At 43.7% G+C, this 19106-nt stretch overlaps 1 protein-coding gene and 1 non-coding gene across 2 annotated transcripts; one reads left to right on the forward strand and one right to left on the reverse strand.

Moving 5' to 3' along the window:
* Positions 1–4: 4 nt before the first annotated feature.
* Positions 5–17907, forward strand: LOC139577592 (lysophospholipase D GDPD3-like). Its single transcript, XM_071404714.1, has 11 exons — positions 5–81; positions 1514–1734; positions 2047–2089; positions 6501–6636; positions 6882–6927; positions 9024–9142; positions 10492–10581; positions 10786–10919; positions 11184–11243; positions 12933–12984; positions 16696–17907. Exons 2-11 carry the CDS (start codon positions 1596–1598, stop codon positions 16822–16824), a joined length of 948 nt encoding a protein of 315 aa, XP_071260815.1. The 5' UTR covers positions 5–81; positions 1514–1595; the 3' UTR covers positions 16825–17907.
* LOC139579877 (U7 small nuclear RNA) lies at positions 15709–15763 on the reverse strand. The gene has a single exon (XR_011675889.1). It is a non-coding gene; the product is annotated as a U7 small nuclear RNA (small nuclear RNA).
* Positions 17908–19106: the final 1199 nt, after the last annotated feature.

The raw sequence follows: 19106 nt of genomic DNA on the forward strand, positions 1-19106 counted from the left end.
TTTCTCCTTTTCCTCCTCGGCATGTCTCTGCATGGGTTCGGTATTCTCCCACAGGGCTCAACCTCTGTTTACTTCATCAAGGTTTGGGAATACGTAAAGCACGACTTTAGTTTAATAGCTAATGCAGGATTGAGTGACCGACTGCATTTGATATACTGGTTGGTTACAGAAGGCAAAGGGCACTAGAACGTCTTATAATTTACAGTACTTGCTTATACTGGACCTTGGATTGTGTGTGGCCTTGTCAGTTTGGGAAGGAATGCTATACTGGGGAGTGAACAATTTTTTTCCCTCTGGCATACATGCTATGCTTTTGCTTCTCCGATTATCTAGTTTAGTCTCTCGTTTGCTACTTTTCAGCATTTGTATTGATGTAAACAATGCTGTGCTATACAGTATTCTGCTGAAGTTGCATGCCTGCTTGTGAAAGTGCATTTACATAGCTTTTGACACCTATTCTTTGTTAAGTACACTGTCTGTGTGTGTTTAAGCTCGTGTGTGATAAAAATGAGTTTACATACCCATCCTTAGTTAAATAAAAGGTGCCTGACGGCATCGAAACCTGCCATGTATCAACGCTTGCTCACACGCCCTTTACCAGCCTATAGTGTTAGCTCTCTCTCATATCTGTTGCTAGAGGTAGCACCCATAATGTTATCATTACATTCATGTTATTTGAGGTTTGCTTTTAATGTATTTTATAGCCGCACTTCGTGTAGGATAGTTCCATTTACATGATTACTTTATCACACACACAGTGAACGAGACTGAGTTTCTGTGTCACAAAAGGCAGTAAAGCCTGAGACGAACAATATATGCCACAGGGAAGGGAAAGAGAGAGGTGTGGGAGGCCAGCTCCTACTAACGGACTAGTATTTAATTAACTGTGATTTTACGACTTCGTGTGGGTCCCAGTTACACAGGGAGAAAGGGAGAGTGCGACGGAGATAAGGGTTGACTACAAACAGAACCCATGGAGGGAAGGAGAGTAGCGTTAGGTGAGGTTATGAGTAAGAGTTTTGCTAAGCATTCAAGTGCAGGTTATGGGAGTAGGACCTTGTGGCACTTCCTTTGGATGCCTCCTTTGGTTGTACCAGTTTTTCAAGTCCTGTTTTTTTTTTTTTACTGTATAAAAGTTGTTACAACATTGTTCTAGGCTGACAGGTGACCAATGGACTGACGGAGAGAGAAACCGAGTGATCAGAATAAGAGGAGTAGTAAAGTGGAGGATAGAAAGAGAGAAGATAATTGTGTGAAAGAGTCAAGTGAAGTTTATAATATGACCAGGTCAATTGAGTATCTTTAGATGCACTTGAAGAGGATTTGGAGTGGTTTCTACATTGGCTGTTAGTTACCTGTGTTATGAAGCAGCTCATTGGGGGATAGCTGAAAATATTGAAAGTATTTTATTACAACTTGTAGAACAAGGGACTCATATCTGGCAGGTTATTTTCCATCAGTACACAGCCTGACACTTGTAGGTGTTCTATTCATTTATTGTTGGAGTATCTAGGAGGATCCAAGGACCTCTGCCTTTTGATACTGCGCCTAATTGCCTTCGGACACTTTTGAGGACCGTTTGAGGAGAATTGATTATGGCCAGTTTCCTGTACTTTATCCTTCCGGCCCTAGGGGGCTACACCCTGACGTCGCTCTACCTGTTGAAGAACCCTCAGATCCTCCACAAGAAGAAACGGGCTGCCTTCCACTGCACCCACATCTCACACAGAGGAGGTAAGGAAGGAACGGTGGAGGGATGTAGTAGTTACCTTGCTGTTTCACTTTTCATCTATAATCATTGATGTGAATAGACTGGACTAGTGAAAGTGGAATGTTTGGAGCCTGTGGTGTAGCTGCAAGCAGGAATGCTGAGTGACTATTGATTTGACCCAGAGTCACACTATATCTGGATAAATATTTAGCTCTGATTTGAACTATCCTGCTAGTTCAAGTCAGTGGGGATCAAGGAAAAGCAGGCTATAGAGCGAGAGTCTTGGAGCTGGATATGACACTGACGTTCTCTGCTTTTCTGATCTGTGTTGGCAGGAAGCGGCGAGAGGATAGAGAGCACCATGGAGGCTTTCACACAGTAAGTGACCAGCCCTAACCAAACCTGACTTCAGATCAGTTACAGTGCGTATCATAAGTATTCACCCCCATTCGATTTCTTCACATTTTATTGTGTTACAAAATGGATTTAATTGTATTTTTCTTAAACGATCTACCCAAAAATCATTTTTTTAAAGGAGGCAATACATGTTAGAAACACCTTTGGCAGCAATTACAGATGTGATTCTTTTTGGGTAAGTCTCTAAGAGCTTTGCACACCTGGATTGTGAAATATTTGCCCATTATTCTTTAAAAAATACTTCATGCTCTGTCAAATTTGGTTGTTGATCATTGCTAGACACAGACAGTGATTTTCAAGCAGATTTAAGTCAAAACTGTAAGTAGGCCACTCAAGAACATTCACTCATTGGAGGCTGCTGAGGGGAGGACGGCTCATAATTATGTCTGGAATGGAGTCCATGGAGTGGTAACCACATCTTTAATGTGTTTGATATCATTCCATTTACTCCATTCCAGACATTGTTATGAGCCGTCCTCCCATCAAATCAAAGTTTATTTGTAATGTGAAATGCTTACTTACAAGCCCTAACCAACAGTGCAATTTTTAAGTAAAAAATAGGTATTAGGTAAACAAATAAGTAAAGAAATAAAAAACATTAAAATGACAGTGAAAATAACAGTACCGGTACAGAGTCGATGTGCGGGGGCACCGGTGAGTCGGGCTAATTGAGGTAATATCTACATGTAGGTATTGTTAAAGTGACTATACATAGATGATAAACCGAGAGTAGCAGCAGAGTATAAGAGGGGGGGGGGGGGGGGGGGTCTTGAATGGCAGGACACAATGCAAATAGTCCGGGTAGCCATTTGATTACCTGTTCAGGAGACTTATGGCTTGGGGGTAAAAGCTGTTGAGAAGCCTTTTGGTTGTAGACTTGGCGCTCCGGTACCGCTTGCAATGCGGTAGCAGAGAGAACAGTCTGACTGTGGTGGCTGGGGTCTTTGACAATGTTTAGGGCCTTCTTCTGACACTGCCTGGTGTAGAGGTCCTGGATGGCAGGCAGCTTAGCCCCAGTGATGTACTGGGCCGTGCGCACTACCGTCTGTGGTACTTTGAGGTCGGAGGCCGAGCAGTTGCCATACCAGGCAGTCAGGATGCTCTCGATGTTGCAGCTGTAAAACATTTTTTTTATTTTTTTATTTTACCCCCTTTCCTCCCCAATTTTCATGGTATCCAATCGCTAGTAATCACTATCTTGTCTCATCGCTACAACTCCCGTACGGGCTCGGGAGAGACGAAGGTTGAAAGCCATGCGTCCTCCGAAGCACAACCCAACCAAGCCGCACTGCTTCTTAACACAGCGCGCCTCCAACCCGGAAGCCAGCCGCACCAATGTGTCGGAGGAAACACCGTGCACCTGGCCCCCTTGGTTAGCGCGCACTGCGCCCGGCCCGCCACAGGAGTCACTGGAGCGCGATGAGACAAGGATATCCCTACCGGCCAAACCCTCCCTAACTCGGATGACGCTAGGCCAATTGTGCGTCGCCCCACGGACCTCCCGGTCGGGGCCGGCTGCGACAGAGCCTGTGCGCGAACCCAGAGACTCTGGTGGCGCAGCTAGCGCTGCAATGCAGTGCCCTAGACCACTGCGCCACCCGGGAGGCCCAGCTGTAGAACATTTTGAGGATCTGAGGACCCAAGCCAAATATTTTCAGTCTTGGTGTGTTTGGACCATTCTAGTTTGTTGGTGATGTGGATACCAAAGAACTTGAAGCTCTCATCCTGCCACACCACAGCCCCATCAATGAGAATGGGGTGTGCTCGGTCCTCCTTTTCCTGTAGTCCACAATCATCTCCTTTGTCTTGATTACGTTGAGGGATAGGTTATTATTCTGGCACCACACCGCCAGATCTCTGACCTCCCTACCGGCTGTCTCGTAATTGTCGGTGATCAGGCCTACCACTTGTGTCGTCTGCAAACTTAATGATGGTGTTGGAGTCGTGCCTGGCCATGCAGTCGTGGGTGAACAGGGAGTACAGGAGGGGACTGAGTACGCACCCCTGAGGGGCTCCAGTGTTGAGGATCAGCGTGGCAGATGTGTTGCTACCTACCCTCATCACCCGGGGCGGCCCGTCAGGAAGTCCAGCATCCAGTTGCAGAGGGAGGTGTTTAGTCCCAGGATCCTTAGCTTAGTGATGAGCTTTGTGGGCACTATGGTGTTGAACGTTGAGCTGTAGTCAATGAATAGCATTCTCACGTAGGTGTTCCTTTTGTCTTGGTGGAAAAGGGCAGTGTGGAGTGCAAAAGAGATTGCATCATCTGTGGATCTGTTTGAGCGGTATGCAAATTGGAGTGGGGTCTAGAGTTTCTGGGATGATAGTGTTAACATCAATGTGGCTGTAGTGGAGCTGGTCGAGAGTTTCAAGTTCCTTGGTGTCCACATCACCACAAACTATCATGGTCCAAACACACCAAGACAGTCGTGAAGAGGGCACGACACCTTTTCCCCCTCAGGAAACTGAAAAGACTTGGTCCCCAGATCCTAAAAAGTAATTCAGCTGCACCATCGAGAGCATCCTGACCGGTAGCATCTCACCTGATATGGCAACTGCTTGTCATCTGACCGTAAGGCGCCACAGAGAGTAGTGCATAAGGCCTAGTACATCACTGGGGCCAAACTTCCTGCCATTCAGGACCTATACACTAGGTAGTGTCAGAGGAAGGCCCAAAAAATTGTCAAAGACTCCAGTCACCCAAGTCTTAGACTGTTCTCACTGCTAACGCACGGCAAGCGGTACCGGAGCACCAAGTCTAGGTCCAAAAGGCTCCTTAACAGCTTCTACCCCCAAGCCATTAGACTGATGAACAATTAATCAAATGGCCACCGGGATATTTACATTGACCCCCTACTCGCTCTGTTTATTATCTATGCATAGTCACTTTACCCCTACCTACATGCACAAATTACCTTGACTAACCTGTACCCTCTCACATTGACTCATAAACCTTGCTGTCTGTCTCTTCGACATTTCAACATTGTTTCAATATTCAAACTCAATCTCAAGCTGTCCCATAGTTATGAAAGTGTCGGGAGTCAGGATGAGACAGACAGACAGACATTTCTCAGCCAGTCGAAATCATGAATCAGCTGGCATCATTTTCATGGATATTTACAAAGAAATATCAATTGAAAAAATATCAAAATAAATGAAGCCCGGCTAGTTTAAAGTCTATCCAGCTTCAGTTTGAAGTGTTTGTGTTAGCTGTGTTGTTTGCTAGCTCCTCTGAACAACAGTGTCCTGATGAGAGAGCACATTTTCTATGCCAGGCGAAATCGTGCCTCATTAGCTCATTGTTATGGTTGTATCCAACACTAGAAAGCAACTTAAACAAATGCAAATGAAGCTACTCTGCTGTTATTTTGGCTGCACTGTTTGACGTGACTGTAAGTTAGCCGTAATTGGCTAGCTAGAATTCAAGGGATAAAAATGTTGCCAGCCAGTATGGGTATGGAACATTTAGAACGAATGACTAGAACAATTTAGAACAAAAAGACTGAACAACTGGGTCGATTCTCTGGCAAACGAACCGGTTTGGGGTGCAACCTTTGATTTGTGTCGGGACTATATATTGTGGAAGGATGAAATAGTTTTAATAAATTCATCAAAATAAAGTTGAATGAAAATATGTCAATAATTTTTTGAATATGTAGATAACCCGTTGTTCAAAAGAGATAATGCCCTCGAAGCCGGTGTTGGAAGGGTATTGGCACAGTTTGCCGGCCCTCGACAAACACCCGTGCCAATATATCCTCCAAACACAGGCTTCTCGGGCATTATCACTTAACTGAATCAGGGGTGTGAATACAGTACTTATGTAAATTTGATATTTGAAAAAAATGAATGAAAACATCTTTTAACTTTGTTATTATGTGTAGATGGGTGACAAAAATATATTTAATCCATTTTAAATTCAGGCTGTAACACAACAAAATGTGCAATAAGTCAAGGGGTATGAATACTTTCTGAAGGCCCTGTAGGTCCATTATATTTTTGACATACTTTCGATTTGATTTTAGTCATTTTAAAGTATGTTTATTACATTTTTTTGGTATTTTTTCTCAAACCACCGTTAAGCTGGATTGGGCCCCCTCACGGGCCAGATCCGGGCCGTATGTTTGACAACTCTGAGCTAGATTAGATTCAATCAGATCAAGCATTAACATGCGCTAACCGACACCTGCATAGTTGGTGTTTCAAATCGGTGAGCAGCTGCTCGTGTGGTCATTGTCACAAAGCCACACCCGTCTGCAATAAGTATGATGCCCGGGAGCCACTTGTGGGTTGACAGCTCTAATGCAGTTCCACCTACGACACCTTCAAAACAACAGTAATGCGGGTGTCTGCATTTAATCTACCCCCCCCTCAGTGCGGTGGAGCAGGGTACAGGAATGCTGGAGCTGGACTGTCACCTGACCCTGGATGGTCATGTGGTCGTGTCACATGACGATAACCTCCTGAGGCAGACTGGCCATGATGTCACCATCTCCTCCCTAAACCTAGAGGTCAGAGGTCAAATGTATATTAAGACTATAGAAATAGAATGTAAAACTCCCCTTGATTGTTGCTTGAACTCTTTGTTACCATAGCTATTCTGACCTTAATCTGTATGTATTATAATGTGTATACATGTAGGCCCCTTTTATAATCTGTTCCGTAAACTGTTTGCGCTTTTATAAACTGTTCCATACAGAAATGAGACAGTTCATTCATTTTGTAGTATAAAATATGAATTGTGTTTTCTTCTCAGGACTTACCCTTGTATAAGGACAGACTGGAGGTCACGTTTAATGAAGGTATCCACTGTAACACATACACACATACACTACATGGCCAAAATTATGTGGACCCCTGGTCGTCAAACATTTAATTCCAAAATCATAGGCATTAATATGGAGTTGATCCCCCTTTGCTGCTATAACAGCCTCCACTCTTCTGGGAAGGCTTTCCACTAGATGTTGGAACATTGCTGCAGTGACTTGCTTCCAATCAGCCACAAGAGCATTAGTGAGGTTGGGCCTCGCTTTGTGCATGGGGGCATTGTTTTTGATTTTAAACTTTTTAAATTTTTCATTATTAGTAAAAAAAAAAAATGAACCCCTTTTTCTCCCCAGTTTCATAGTTAGTCTTGTCTCATCGCTGCAACTCCCGTACGGACTTAGGGAGAGGTGAAGGTCGAGAGCCGTGTGTCCTCCGAAACACAACCCAACCAAGCTTCTTGACACAATGCCCACTTAACCCGGAAGCCAGACGCACCAATGTGTCGGAGGAAACACCCGACACCTGGCAACTGTGTCAGCGTGCACTGCGCTCGGCCCGCCACAGGAGTCGCTAATGCACGATGGGACAAGGATATCCCTGCAGGGCAAACCCTCCCCTAACCCGGACGACACTGGACCAATTGTGCGCCACACCATGGGTCTCTGAGTTGCCGCCGGCTGCGACCGAGTCTGGACTCGAACCCAGAATCTCTAGTGGCACAGCTAGCACTGCGATGCAGTGCCCTAGACCTCTGTGCCAATCGGGAGGTCCGCACGGGGGCATTGTTATGCTGAAACATGAAAGGGCCTTCCCCAAACTGTTGCCACAAAGTTGGAAAGGGGGAAGCACAGAATCGCCTAGAGAATGTCATTGTATGCGGTAGCATTAAGATTTCCCTTCACTGGAACTAAGGGGCCTAGCCCGAATCATGAAAAACAGCCCCAGGGCATTATTCCTCCTCCACCAAACTTTACAGTTGGCACTATGCATTCGGACAGGTAGCGTTCTCCTGGCATCTGGCAAACCCAGATGTGTCCGTCAGGCTGCCAGATGGTAAATTGTGCTTCATCACTCCAGAGGACGCGTTTCCACTGCTCCAGAGTCCAATGACGGTGAGCTTTACACCACTCCAGCTGACGCTTGGCATTGCGCATGGTGATCTTAGGCTTGTGTGTGTCTTCTCGGCCATGGAAACCCATTTCCAGACGAACAGTTATTGTACTGATGTTGCTTCCAGAGGCAGTTTGAAACTTGGTAGTGAGTGTTGCAACCAAAGACAGACGATTTTTACAGGCTATGCGCTTCAGCACTCTGTTGTCCTGTGAGCTTGTGTACCACTTGGTGGCTATGCCATTGTTGCGCCTAGACGTTTCCACTTCACAATAACAACACTTATAGTTGACTGGGGCAGCTCTAACAGGGCAGAAATTTGACGAACTGACTTGTTGGAAAGGTGCCACATTGAAAGTCACTGAGCTCTTCAGTACGGGCCATTTTACTGCCAATGTTTGTCAACGGAGATTGCATGGCTGTGTGCTTGATTTTATACACCTGTCAGAACAGGTGTGGCAGAAATAGCCAAATCCACTAATTTGAAGGGTGTCCACATATACTTTTGGTGATGTAGTGTGTCTCAATCAGACAGACAGCGTCATTGCATCAATGCTGCGTAATAAATTAAATTTTTTCATGATGTAATCCGAAGTTTTTTGTGGCTGCGTGTGCAGCAAAAGTTCCACATTCACCCTTTGCTACTGTTTCTGTCAAGTCTAAGCATACAATTTTATGCATACGTTGCACCACACAACACACTGCAACTACCTCTGCAACTCAATGCTGCAAGGCGAACGCAGCTTTCCATTGGAAATTCATGTACTTCTGGTGTACCAAAATACAACGACGCTGTCAGCCTAATCCAGGCAATACACACACAGAGACACACACACACACTCATCCACCATACTTCTCTGACAGAAGTGGGTCAATGGCATAGACAAATGCTCCTTGTGAGGTTTCGCACCAATGTGTATGTGCGTATATGCGTGCATGCATGTGTGTATTATCATGACATTCACTACCTCACCCTTCTCCCTCCCATCCCCTCCCTATCTTCCTTCCTTTCCCACACCAGGCCGCTACAGCACCGGAACAGACAGGAAGTTCACCCTGTTGGAGGAAGTGTTCAGGAAGTTCCCTAAAATGCCAGTCAACATCGAAATCAAAGAAGACAACAGCTTGCTGATGGAGAAAGTACAGGACTAAGCAGAAATGAATCAAATCCAACTTTATTTAAACTTTACACTTTACATTGTTTTAAGGTGACCCCATTGAGCTAAATCCAATCAAATTCAACTTTATAAATATAGCAGTGAGCAGCAATGAACGGGGTTCACAGGAGGACAGAAAGGACACAAGATAGTTGGATAACAAAGCAAGCACTATATCATGTAGGAACTATCTTCCTTTGTGCAATCAGTGAAAGCATTACCATGGTTATCGCTCAATACCACAAGGATGAAGACATCTATAGTGCCACCAACTGGTTCAGTGCAGCCATCTAAGGTTGCAGTGACTTTATAGTCACACAGCTTCTAAGGACATATACATTGGTTTACATACCAAATTTCATGGCCCCATTTCTATCGGTTCAGTTCTTATAGCCCTGGTGTTATATGGTGCCATCTAGTTGTGTAACGTGGCCGACTTTGAATGCAGCAACTAATTATTCTCCAATTCATTAGAGGTTAATTCATTGAGTCCATACCAAATCTGGAGTCAATATGATTTATGGTTCGTGAGAAGATTTGTGTTTTTAGCATTAGCATATGTGCTAACGTGCATTTATAGGTACAGTGCAGCCATATTTGAATTTAACAACTAAAACCATTAAAGACTGACGTCATGAGTCTAAATATAAAATCTGGACATAATCTGACATATGGTTCACGAGGAGAAGACGATTGCAGATGTTTATGAGCATAAGCGTTCCATATGCAAAGAAGGAGTTAAGTTCTCTTCTTTTTTGAGTAATCAATACCAATTTCAGTGTGGTTCATCTTACAGACGTCCATGATAGCAGTTTCAAGTTGATAGGCCATTGTGAAGTGGATTTAAATGGACACACAAAATCAGATTTTTGATTTGTCATTAACCAATCACTTAGCTTGGTGTTATTTGGACTTGTTTTTCAAAGATTTTCCAAAATTCTCAAGATGGTTGAAAAAAATATCCTGACAGGCCTTATGGGTCCTCGAGGCAAATTTGTTCAGCATGAGGAAAGACACCTAAGTCAAACGGGGCGGTGGATATGAGGGTTTAAATGAGACCGCTTATAACATTGTCACCTATAAGCCAATCGGTACCATTCTTTTTGACACATTTTACTCATGGTCTTTGTGTGCCAAATTAGGAAAAAAGTTACCAATCTATGCTTGAGTTATTTGACCATGTCAGGAAAAAAGGAATCTAACAATAATAGGTTTCACAGCTTCACTGAATGTTTGAGTCACAGACAACGAATAACTCCCCTCTCCCTTTCTGCCCCGGTCTCTCTTCTATCGCTCTCTCTCTCGCTCCATACCTTCTTCAATCTCTCTCAGGCGTCCAACATGGTGAAACAGTATGATAGAGAGGACCTCACAGTGTGGGCGACTGTAGACTCTACCATTATGAAAAAGTGCCGCAGAACTGTAAGTGTCAACTAGGGGAAGATACAATAAACTGAACCAGGGGTCTAACTCCAACTCCTGTCCTAGGAAGGGATATTTTCTTGCACTCGCTCAACCCACCCTCTCTCTTCCCTGTCCCTCCTGCTCTCTTCTATCCCGTTCCTCCATCTCTCCCTCTCCTCTCACCTCTCTCTCTCTCTCTCTGCTCTCCCTCTCTCCTTGTAGAACTCCACCATGCCCTATAGTTTCAGTATGAGACGAGGGCTGCAGCTGCTCCTCCTTTACTACAGCGGCCTGCTGCCCTTTGTACCGCTGGGAGAGAGCTTCCTGCAGTTCTACCTTCCCCGCATCATTAACAGGTGTGTGTGTGTGCACGTGTGTGTCATGTATGTTTTTTTGCATATGGGTTCCAAAGATAATGTGCTGATATAGTACCCATCTGACTTCACCATCATCTGTTATGTCTGTGCATGGATGTGTGTGGTCACATGTTTATCTTTGAGTATAGGTGCAGACGGATGTGTGGTGACAGAGAGCTTTCTATTGTTCTTTCTCTGGCAACCCTGTGTTTGTGTATGTCGTAAATTGTAACTGTATCATATAATCTCATTCTATTTGTGCAGGACATATATTCCTGAGGAGCGTCTTCTGAAGAACAGAATGGTCATCTATCTGATAGATAAGTGGGTACATTTACTACAGTAAAAAAGCAGTTCCCTTTCCCTACTAAAACCAACAGACTATATACACTGTTCAAAAAAAATAAAGGGAACACTTAAACAACACAATGTAACTCCAAGTCAATCACACTTCTGTGAAATCAAACTGTCCACTTAGGAAGCAACACTGATTGACAATAAATTTCACATGCTGTTGTGCAAATGGAATAGACAACAGGTGGAAATTATAGGCAATTAGCAAGACACCCCCAATAAAGGAGTGGTTCTGCAGGTGGTGACCACAGACCACTTCTCAGTTCCTATGCTTCCTGGCTGATGTTTTGGTCACTTTTGAATGCTGGCGGTGCTTTCACTCTAGTGGTAGCATGAGACGGAGTCTACAACCCACACAAGTGGCTCAGGTAGTGCAGCTCATCCAGGATGGCACATCAATGCGAGCTGTGGCAAGAAGGTTTGCTGTGTCTGTCAGCGTAGTGTCCAGAGCATGGAGGCGCTACCAGGAGACAGGCCAGTACATCAGGAGACGTGGAGGAGGCCGTAGGAGGGCAACAACCCAGCAGCAGGACCGCTACCTCCGCCTTTGTGCAAGGAGGAGCACTGCCAGAGCCCTGCAAAATGACCTCCAGCAGGCCACAAATGTGCATGTGTCTGCTCAAACGGTCAGAAACAGACTCCATGAGGGTGGTATGAGGGCCCGACGTCCACAGGTGGGGGTTGTGCTTACAGCCCAACACCGTGCAGGACGTTTGGCATTTGCCAGAGAACACCAAGATTGGCAAATTCACCACTGGCGCCCTGTGCTCTTCACAGATGAAAGCAGGTTCACACTGAGCACATGTGACAGACGTGACAGAGTTTGGAGACGCCGTGGAGAACGTTCTGCTGCCTGCAACATCCTCCAGCATGACCGGTTTGGCGGTGGGTCAGTCATGGTGTGGGGTGGAATTTCTTTGTGGGGCCACACAGCCCTCCATGTGCTCGCCAGAGGTAGCCTGACTGCCATTAGGTACCGAGATGAGATCCTCAGACCCCTTGTGAGACCATATGCTGACACATGCATATTTGTGGCCTGCTGGAGGTCATTTTGCAGAGCTCTGGCAGTGCTCCTCCTGCTCCTCCTTGCACAAAGGCGGAGGTAGCGGTCCTGCTGCTGGGTTGTTGCCCTCCTACGGCCTCCTCCACGTCTCCTGATGTACTGGCCTGTCTCCTGGTAGCGCCTCCATGCTCTGGACACTACGCTGACAGACACAGCAACCCTTCTTGCCACAGCTCGCATTGATGTGCCATCCTGGATGAGCTGCACTACCTGAGCCACTTGTGTGGGTTGTAGACTCCGTCTCATGCTACCACTAGAGTGAAAGCACCGCCAGCATTCAAAAGTGACCAAAACATCAGCCAGGAAGCATAGGAACTGAGAAGTGGTCTGTGGTCACCACCTGCAGAACCACTCCTTTATTGGGGGTGTCTTGCTAATTGCCTATAATTTCCACCTGTTGTCTATTCCATTTGCACAACAGCATGTGAAATTTATTGTCAATCAGTGTTGCTTCCTAAGTGGACAGTTTGATTTCACAGAAGTGTGATTGACTTGGAGTTATATTGTGTTGTTTAAGTGTTCCCTTTATTTTTTTGAGCAGTGTACAAGCTTTGATAAAAGATTAAACCACCTGCAAAACTCTCATGTTGTTCCAGATTAACGATGAGGAAGAGTCTATTCAAACATCTGGCCAAAAGAGGAATTCAGGTACAGAGCAACCATCATCATTACTATTATCATCATAATTGTTACTGCCATCACTTCCTAGCCCCTTCTGCTAACTTCTACTGCTTCAGTATGTCCTGGCCCGTTAGTAGGCTCAGCAGAGCTCCTGTTACATCCCTCTTTCCCTTATCCAGCCCTTTAAGAACTATAGACACTCTGAGTGTGTAGGGCAAGGAGCAAACATGGGAGTTCCAATCCAGCCTGATTTTAGTGGAATTTCTCTGTTATAGTGATCTATAATGGGCTTTTGGATGATCAGTGGGCAATGGCCGGCCTCCCCCACCCCACGCGGCATCAGCAAAGAGACCTGCTCCAACTCTGTCATCAGTTAGACAGCCAAGATCATGGGTCGTAAAAAACGGAAAGGGTGCCTATAAACTTAGAAAGAACACATTCTACATTGTCACCTCACTCAAAACATCATATTTTTGGGGCGGGCTAAAACTATGATCTGGTCAAACAGTAAAGTGCATTATCCTAATGATTCCTGTAATGAAAGTGGCCTGTGCCCTCGCTGGGGCCTGCTGATGCAATGAGCGAGCCACTCTCCTCTCCCCCCATGCGCTCGAGAGAAAAATGCTTTCTAAGCGTACAACAAGCTTCATCCCCTTGTCCCAGGAGGTTCTCAGCTTTCTGTAGGTATAATTATTTATTTCCCTACTCTCAATATTCAGCTCAATCACAACTATTTTACAACCAAGATATTTTATATGGGTTTGAGATATGGAGCTCTTGGGTAGTAGACTATAACTGCAATGGGTAGTAGCCTACAAATGTGTTTTTTAGCACATAACATTTACTGTTGGATTAATACATGGCTACTAGCAGTGGGTATTATATTTAGAGTTAGAAATGTAATGAATGTGCTTTTTTAGTAGTTTCCACTTCTACGGGTGTTGAACCCTACATTAATTAGCCTATGATATTAGTTACTGCACATTAAGATGTATGTAATTCTTCTCTATACAACAAAAATAAATCAGTAAATCCTGGAGTCCTATTTTGAAAGTAAAATATAGCAACTATAGTTTAATTTTGAACCCCAAAATTCGTGACAATCACTGGATTAGCACATAAAAATATAATGAAAAATGCATTCCTGCTTGGACGTGAATACCTCAGTAGTCTATTTATTATACTTCTTAATAAAGTACTACAAATGACTTTATAAGATGATTACTCGTGATTTGGGTCTGACCAAATCATGGGCTGGTGCCACCAACTGTAAAAGTAAGTGGCACCAGTAGAAAATGATAGTCTGGAGGCCTGTAATAGAAATGAATAGGGTAGTTGTTGATTCAGGGGAACACATATGATAGGCACTCATTTGAAATATAGCTTAAGGTCTAGATTCAATCAGATCAAGAGTTAACCAGCGATAGCTGCATTGCTGATGTTTTGGCGGTGTTGGAGCTGTCAAATCGGTGAGCAGCTGCTCTTGATTATTGTCACAAAGCCACACCCCTCCCACTCGCGTTAGAAGTTCAGAACAAGAAAGTGTAGTCTATATAAAAAATAATGATGCTCATATTGAAAATCATTCAACTAAATAATGAGGATTTCTATCAGCCTAATCGATGTGCAGATTAATATCTCAAACTCCAGTGTTCAAAATGATAAACAAGGCTACATGGGATTTCTCTTAATGCAACTTCGTGCAGCCTATGGCAATGTCCGCTTTAGGTATAATGCCAGGAGCTACTTGTGGATTTGACATTTCTTACACAGTTCCACCGCCAAAACAACTGCTATGTGGGTGTTGGCTAAAGCAGAAGAAGCACAGAGTGACAGCAGAGAAGATGCTGAGACAGATCGACAGCACACATGGAAGGCAAACAAAATAGCTAGAGCAGAGGCACAGTTAAAGTGTTAAGTTGTATCTCCAGTGGTGCTTTTACATATTGTATTTGTTTTAAAAATGAGCTGGTTAAAAAAGATGAGGACCACATCTCGCCAGCCACTGGTACAGAAATTGTTGAGAAATGCTGTACTTAACTGCCAATGTTATGTGTCAACACACTGCTTGTGTCTAAGTTTAACTTAGTGGATGAGAATGTTAGACAGAAGACTCAAGCCTGGTGTAGATGTAGGTCTGTGATAAGGTCTGGGCAGTGGCTGATAGGGTCTGGGGACCACTCCCCATGTGGTGGGGTGGTGAGTTGGCGGCACGAGTAGTGGTGTGGGCTGGTATGGATAAAATGCCAGGGCTGAATTCTTGTCCCAGTTCATCCCTGTGGCCCAGCTCACTAATAATCACCTATATTTTGCACATTTTGACAATTTTTAGTGCAGCGCTCTTGACCTTGTTGAAGACCGAATGCACACCCGGGTCAAAATGAGTTTGAAACTCCTGGTGAAGGGACAGGTGACTGAAATGGAACCAGGGCCATGTTCATTCAAGAACACCATAGCAAAACGTTGCGCAACAAAAAATGTAAATCAGCATTTCACATTCAATGTTCAGATAGTAACTCCCTGTTTCACTTTGTTTTGGACCATTTTCTTCTGTTTTGTACCTAATAAACACAACCCAGCCCTCTCACTCATATCCGCCAACATGGAAATTATTGTAGTGTTTTTGCAGATTTTAGTATACTGTAGTTTTTGCAGAATGTACTTTACTGTAGTATTTACTGTAGTGCTTTTGCAGGCATTACTGTAGTATTTACTATAGTGTTTTTGTTTTATTATCTTTGACATAGAAGTGGAGGCTTTCTCCTTCAGGAAACCTACTGGAGAAATACTAAAAGAGCAAATTTTACATAACCTGTAGGTAGGTAGGACTGGAGTCTGAATGAATAGTTCAGAGCTTCTGCTCTTTTCTATAACCTGTAGGGATCACGATATATGGTCTATACTTAGCATGTAGGTTTCTCACTTACAGTGCATTCAGAAATTATTCAGACCCCTTCACTTTTTCCACATTCTGTTATGTTACAGCCTTATTCTAAAATTTATAAAATAGTTTTTTTCCCCTCATCAATTTACACACAATACGCCATGACGATAAAGCAAAAACAGGTTTTTAGAAACTGAACTATCACATTTACAAAAGTATTCAGACCCTTTGCTATGAGACTCGACATTGAGCTCAGGTGTATCCTGTTTCCATTGATAATCCTTGATGTTTCTACAACTTGATTGGAGTCCACCTGTGGTAAATTCAATTGATTGGATATCTGGAAAGGCACACACCTGTCTATATAAGGTCCCACAGTTGATAGTGCATGTCAGAGCAAAAAACAAAAAGTGAATGGAATACTGTCTGAATGCACTGTATGGGTGGCACAAAATGGGGTGAGGGGAATGGGCAGGCAAATTGAATACTATAGTTCCTCATCACCTCTTTGAAGTCACATAGGTGGTATCCAGAGAGTTAGGTCTCAGCATTGACTCCTTGTCAAAATAAAGGTTAAATAAAAAAAATGGTATTTACTATTGTTAAAAAAGTGTAGTGTTTTTGCGGACATTACTGTAATATTTACTACACTGCTTATTCTTGCAGATAATACTGTACTATTCTACAACATTCTAAAGTACAAGTACTACACATGATCAAGGGATACTACAGTGTGTAGTATACAGTATACAAAAGTTTACTTTTGAATTCTTTAGTACGTACTGTAGTATTTTATAGTAATCTGTAGTATTTTTTCATGTGGATAACTGACGTCTGGCCCTCTCTGTCCTCAGGTGCACCTGTTCGTCTGCAACGAGGATCCTGACATCCAGGCGGCGTTTGAAGCAGGAGCCACAGGCATCATGACAGACTACCCCACCCTCCTGACTGACTACCTACACAGACACAGGAGTCAAGACTGACAGCCCAAACCTCCAATCAAACTACTAATTCACAAACAGGTTCTTAACTGACAGCTCAAGCTACCTGTCAAGAGACCTCCACTTGTACATTGTGTATCACTGAAAGAACCACACTGAAATCGCAATTTTCCTTCACTCCGGTCTCCACCAATGAGCAAAAGGACAGATCTGTGAGGAAGTTGCCCGAAAAGCACAGATCCAAGACCAGCGTAACTTTCCCAAATCCCAACCTTAACCAATAGAGGGAAAAACACATAACCAATCTCTGATCAATGTCTTTAGGCAACTTCATTCCATCTACACAAAAGGATGTCACTTACACTTACTGTCTTTTGGTTAATGGATTGTGGCCATATATTGAGACACTGTTCACCTCTCTCTGCAGCCTTCCCAAACCCTAATGGATCTATCAGTGACTGTCTGGATGTTGTTGGGAGAAGTGATTTCTTTAAGTCTATATCCTTGACGTTCTCTCATGGTATTATGACATTTACATAACGGAACTGACTTTTGGGGTATTTATGACATGCTATACAAATTGTATGTTTATCAATGCAAATATGTTTTAAGCATTCAAGACCAACTTCCATTTGTTTATACCACTGGAAAATAATGGCTTCCAACACACACAGTATTTATGTATTTACTTGCTTCACTCCCTCATTCTCTCAGCCCAGGCCATGGTCAAAGTCCGCTCACAGTTCTTAACAATAATCTACCAGCCAGTCAGGTCCCAGTGGGAAACAAAGGCTGCACTTTCCTGACCTGGTTCTCTGCAGTATAGCAAATAGGTTAAAATAATAAGTAGATAAATTCAAACAACTCTTTAGAGACCTGGTAAGAAATTATAAGACCTTGTCCTTTAGATTTCTGAGAAATAAGCCTTCTGTGACACACACAGCAGCCACAATGAATAAGAGCTGGAAACACAGGGCACTGGACTGGTTCATCTAAATCTAGATAAGAATTTCAGACTTGAGAGTGGAGCACAAGTCAGATCTTTAGCTAATGTAAATTTCTAATCATGTTCATGTATAATGATTTAATTCTGTTTTTAGAACAATAATTTCCCCCAGAGTTGCATTTGCTTCATTGTTTTCATTTTTGTTTGTGGCTTTGATGGTATGCCCATCTAACAGTGGCTATATTAGTAGGCCTACTGCCAATGTTGTGTCAGCACTACTGCCTGTGTCTAAGTTTAACTTAGAGTGGATGCGAATGTCAGAAGACTCAAGCCTGGTGTGGACGTAGTTCTGGGCACCACTCCCCCCGTGGTGGGGGTGAGTTGGCGGCACGAGCAGTGGTGTGGGCTGGTATGGATAAAACGCCAGGGTCGAATTCTTGTCCCAGTCCATCCCTGCGGCCCAGCTCACTAATAATCACCTACTTTTTTTTGACAGCGAGGACATATGACCTTGTTTATCCAGTGGCTTTATTATTAGGCCTACAGTTTAGTTATTGTGTTATGTAGCAAGTAAACTGTAGCTAGTATACTGTATTGAGCTACAGTATCATATCCATAGAATTAGGAATTAGAATAATTGTATAGGATCTCTGATCTTTCTCATGCGTGACCAAGGACAACATGGACAGGATTCAGATGACTTCTACATAGCTTAACCTAACGTAGCATGTGTAGTAGAAATGCCTGAAACTAGTTCCCCTACATACTGGTCTTGACAGAGAAAAAAAACTTGTCGGGGGAGGTTCTCTTCTGCACTGTTCAACCAATCCAGTAAATGTGGAGGAGGAGAACAGATGGAGTGTCGCCCTATCTCAGTGGAGTAGCCTTGTTAAAGTCCAAAAGAGGAAGTTGAGTCACAGGCTCTGTTTCCATTTCCCCTGAAACCCGGAACATCTGGTTGTTGGGGACTCAGCAGAGATACTTAGAAAGTAGAAGATAGGAATCCCAGTGGCCAATGAACGGTGAAACGTATAATGCCCCACAAGCATTTCGCTACACTCGCATTAACATCTGCTAACCATGTGTATGTGACTAATAAAATTTGATTTGATTTAGCAGACTGTTGGCCAATCGCGTTCACGTTGTCATTCTGCGTCATGCGGTTGCTAAACTAATCGTCAAGCAATCCCTTCTAAAAGTCAGGGTATGACGCCACATTCATGTGCAAGTCGGACCTAAGAAACTCGGACATTTCCGACTTGCTAACTGGTTGTAGTTATATACTTACCACGTTCAACGAATCAGCAAGTCGGAAATGTCTGTGTTTCCTAGTTCCGTTTAGCATATGAACAGTACCGCCGTATGAGTCATAATACCC

Source organism: Salvelinus alpinus, chromosome 6, assembly GCF_045679555.1.
Source record: "Salvelinus alpinus chromosome 6, SLU_Salpinus.1, whole genome shotgun sequence".
NCBI lineage: Eukaryota > Metazoa > Chordata > Actinopteri > Salmoniformes > Salmonidae > Salvelinus > Salvelinus alpinus.

Coding starts and splice junctions, on each gene's coding strand:
- LOC139577592 (XM_071404714.1), top strand. CDS start 1,596: ATGGCCAGTTTCCTGTACTTTATCCTTCCGGCCCTAGGGGGCTACACC. Junction 6,637..6,881: donor TCTCCTCCCTAAACCTAGAG/GTCAGAGGTCAA, acceptor TTTTCTTCTCAG/GACTTACCCTTGTATAAGGA. Junction 11,244..12,932: donor GTCATCTATCTGATAGATAA/GTGGGTACATTT, acceptor ATGTTGTTCCAG/ATTAACGATGAGGAAGAGTC.